Source organism: Lactuca serriola, chromosome 5 (assembly GCF_051521515.1).
Source record: "Lactuca serriola cultivar US96UC23 chromosome 5, Lser_US96UC23_V15, whole genome shotgun sequence".
NCBI lineage: Eukaryota > Viridiplantae > Streptophyta > Magnoliopsida > Asterales > Asteraceae > Lactuca > Lactuca serriola.
In genome coordinates, this window is record NC_136412.1 from 149,077,403 (window position 1) to 149,082,088 (window position 4,686).

The following is a 4,686-nucleotide window of genomic DNA, read 5'->3' on the forward strand; positions in this document are numbered from 1 at the left end:
TATGTGACAATTGATCAGAATTTGAAATTCTTTGAACAAATATGGTCACTAATAAGAGACTTGATTTGGAAAGACTTATCATACTCATCCATGAACCCCAAACCCTAAATGTACATTTTCCAGCACAACATTTGGCTATTAACCATCTATTATTATTTTACACAAAACATAATTGATAACCATTTGCAATAGCATAGTTATAGAGCATGTGTTTCAATTGTTTATGACTCTCAAACCTCATACCTAACACAGGTTCCTGCTCCTTCCAATGCATCTTTTCATTGAAAATATTTGGCAACTCAGGATAAACATCTTCATTGTCATACATGGCTTCTTCCAAAGGGTCACCCAAACTTGCATTCTCATCCATGTCGACATCAGGGCCATTATCCTTTTTGAAAAAATGAGGGTTGCTATGGTCATCCTCATCTTCATCAGCATCCACATCCTTAGCCCCATGATCATCCTCATCCTCATCTTCATCTTCATCCTCATCCTCATCCAAATGGCCTATCTCAACCTCTGTAATCCCCCCCGATGTAGTATATGGGGTATTTTGTGAAGATTCCTTGGAAATGCACATTGACTTGGATGAATGCGGGATCCATGTTTGAGGTTTGAGGAGACGAAAGCAAGTAAGAGTTTATCAAAATAGATGGATTTGGTGAACAGTTGATGGGAAAATATCTCATTTAAGTAAAGCTATTATTAAATGACATGACATACACAGTCAGCAAGCTAAGGGGTTTAAGTAACACAGATGACACAAATATGACCGGCTGACCCCTTCATAAATGAAATAATGACGTAATCGACCCAACAAAATAAAATTTGTTCCCTCATAAAGCCACTTAAAAAGTTAAGTGACTAAAATGGTAAACATTAAAAAGTTCATAGGTTGTATGTGTCATTTTCCTATTATTTAATTAATAAAAAAATTAATTTGCCTCAAAATTAGGATGCTACATATAAGAGGGTTGCATTTAGCAATTAGAGTATGTATATAGTAGCACCTCAAATAAATCAATATCCTACCACCATAAATTCGTTATTGTCCTCCCTTTTAAAATAATAACCCTCCCTTTTAAAATAATAATGCTCTCGCATAGATATAGCGAACTAGCATCCTCCTTAATAAATGAAAGTTTTTTTTGCTACATGTCAATCTCTCATGAGTTTTGACACTTGTCATTTTGTGGTATTTTTGAAATAAATATTAACCACTTGTCAATTTTTGGTTTTCTTTCAGTTTTTGGCACATAAAAAATTATCCCTATTATTATACGTAAATTATTAAATATCATATATATGATATTAAATGACAATAAATATATTTTTTTTTCTTTCTTATTTTAAAGTTATATATTAAAAATAATTTTTATTTACAGTTTAATATATATTTTTTTAAATTAACCCGTATAATACACGGGCCTCACACCTAGTTATGTTAATATGCATCAATGCATCCAATTTTGAGTTAAGATGATACATTAGCAACTATATATATAAGTTATAACCCAATAAACTTTAAACCATATTCGGACAATTCTAAAATATGTAATCAGTGGTAGGTTTGATGTAAGAGAAGATAAACATTTGGACAGAAGTCTCAATGAATACTCAAGTTTGAAGCCTTTTGGAGGAATGGAAGCATAAAGGAATATTTACGATAATAGAAAACCTATTTATTTCAACTTAAACACCTTTCATCTCCATGTTTGCCAAATTATAAGAATTAAATGCCTGAAGTAAATCTTTCCACATGATCATTTGTAGTACTTAAATCATAAAAACATAAATCGACTTTATAACATATGTAGACAAGAAAATACTTATTTCAAGTGGAAACACCTTTTTATGGAAAAGGCTCGAAGAAATCTACATTTGAAAAAAACAACGGATTAAATTAAAAACCTACGAATGACAATACCAAAGAAAATGTCTAACATTAAGGCCGAAGGGTAGGTATATCATGGCAATAGTCGTGGTTTCCTTCCACCTCAACCCCCATCTATTTCCACCTCATCACAATCTCCTTCTAGAATGGTGATGGTATATCCACAACAATAAGAAAATAAAGGAACGATGAAGAAAGAGGAACAGAGAAGAAAAAGAAAGATCATTGGGTATGGTCTCTCATGGTATATACGTCATGAGGCCACGATCGTGGCTCCAAGTCATCACCACGAGACTTCTGAGGTAGTGTGCATGGTGGTTTCTTTCCTCCAATCACCACGAGACCTTCGCAAGGCCTAACCAAACATAATTAATTATGCATATTGCTCCAAAAAAATGTTAGAAACATTGATCTAAGAGCTAACACGTCATAAATTTATATATAATGCATTTAAATTATTATCAAAAATGGTAACTCACATACCACTAACAACACTTTGAAGCTCCTTTATTACATAGGCCAATTAACTTATTATATATCAACTTCAACTAATATGGACTCCATTGCCTGCAACAAAATTTGTCTTCGAATCTTCGATTTATGTCAGTAATCATTACAAAATTTGTCTTCGAATCCTCGATTTATGTCAATAATCATTACAATCACACCGACCAAGGAAAAGTAGTGTTTCCACATAAGAGTTCACAGACATCATATCACTTGTTCTAGAAAACTCAAGATCAGTGAAATGGTCTGAGCAGCGTGTGTAGGTTTTACAAACAACAAGTTCAGAAGCATCATCTACTTTCACATCCATTATAGGTTCGCCACTCTTCAAAAATCCCATTATTGATCCATGGGGTGCCGTAATGTTGAACATCTTTGCAAACGATCTTTCAACATCCATCATCCATACATCATAAACTCCGGTGTTTATATTGTATTCAAGAATGGCAAGAGATTCCTTTAGTTTAGAAATGGACAAGTCTTTTAGAGGGTGGCATGCTAAACTCTTTGGGAGGTCTACCACTTTAAAACTATCATTAGTCATATCAAATGACATAACCACATTATGAAACCTGCGTAACCCATTATCTATAGTCAATCTCTGCTCTGCACACCAATAGATAAACCTATCAACAATCACCTGAGGACATTGAACTCGAACTGATTTACTTGGAAGATTTCTAGATAAGCTTTTCCATTTTGCAGAGCTCAATCTATAAACCTTCACGTCCCAAAGGCCAGTGAACCCGACTTTTACAGGCCACTTATGAAACTGCGTAATCACCATGATCATAGGGTCATAAGTAAGAGGACAAACTCCAAAACCAAGAACTGTTTCATCGTTTTCATATAACTCAATAGACACATTGCGAACAATCGATTTTCTAATAGAAGGATTCCAAATAACAGTCATATATGTCCTGCGGATATATCCTAGATTAGGTTGATTCGAATCAGTAAAAGCGTTGAAGCACAACAAGCCTTGAGAGCTACCGACTATTCTTGAATGCTGGTGAACTGACCGGGGAAGAGTTGGAACTAGACCCTGATCGGGGAAAGTGTCCTCGTCGACAAAAGAAACAATTTTTTGATCTTTGAAGGTTACAAGCATATGCTGTGGACGGAAGATGTGATTGGCAATAAACTCGGAGTTCTCGATCAAAGATTTCCATGCTTTTGAAACGCACGTAAATCGAATAAGTGATTTGACAGGAAGCCTTTTCATGATCTCCGCTTGAATATGGAAAGGTATATGGTCTGACATTTTGATTTCTGGTAATAGTTTTTAGGGTTGTTGTTGATGTTGTTGTGATGAAAAGAGATCGGGGAGAGTGGAGACCCTTTTTTGTCGAAACGGCGAGTGCATGCGAAATTGAGCCCCATCAAATAAACGCACAAATCGCAACGATCATTTTAAAATTTTGGTTTGACCACAATTTCAAACATAAACTTAATATATCTTTCATATAACCATATGAATAAAAACAAATATACAACAAACTTTTATATATAAAAAACTATACAATAATGATCCACAAATCAATTACTTTTAACAAAAGTATTGATATTTTAGACGGGCTACAAAATTAGTTGAAAGTAGAGGTTGAAGAGCGTTAAAATTTTAAGTACGACATATAATTTAAAATATTATGTTAAATTATATATAAGAGTGTTTTTTTATTTATGAAAATGAATATATTAAAAACAAATGTTTATATGTTTTTAGAATTATACATATATGAAAACCAGTATTTGGAAACATTAGAAAGTGAAATTGTTAAACAAATATTTTGTAAAAATGGAAAATTATAAAAACATACATAACTTAATTCTATATTAATAAAAGAATAGTTTTAATCTATTTTTGTCATGTGTCACTTTAATACTTTACATTAATATTATGTTATGTATCAAGGAGATATATTAGGCAAATCACTATCATAATTAATGAGATTAAAGTTTTAAATAATAGATTTTAAACTTTTTATAGAAACATTTACTTTTTTAATTATATAATAAATTTAAGAGAAATTAAATATCATCATACCATTTCTTTATATTTTTCCTCCTACCATATCAAATGTTGACATGTGTCACATTTAATTAGACATTTAATGAAATTAATAATCATTTAATCCACTTGTCAACATTTGATATGTTAGGAGGAAAAATAGAAACAAATGATAGAAAGATATGTAATTTCTCTAAATTTAAAGTTATAACTAACTTTAAAATTTTGGTATATCTTTTAATTAATAATTTATTTAAAATTATTTATTTAA

The 4,686-nt window shown here is 31.8% G+C and overlaps 1 protein-coding gene across 1 annotated transcript; it reads right to left on the reverse strand.

The window, feature by feature from the left end:
* Positions 1 to 2,104: 2,104 nt before the first annotated feature.
* On the reverse strand, positions 2,105 to 3,807 carry LOC145051286 (putative F-box only protein 15). The gene has a single exon (XM_078999353.1). The coding sequence runs from the start codon at positions 3,666 to 3,668 to the stop codon at positions 2,544 to 2,546; it is 1,125 nt and encodes a 374-aa protein (XP_078855479.1). The 5' UTR covers positions 3,669 to 3,807; the 3' UTR covers positions 2,105 to 2,543.
* Between the last annotated feature and the right edge of the window lie 879 nt (positions 3,808 to 4,686).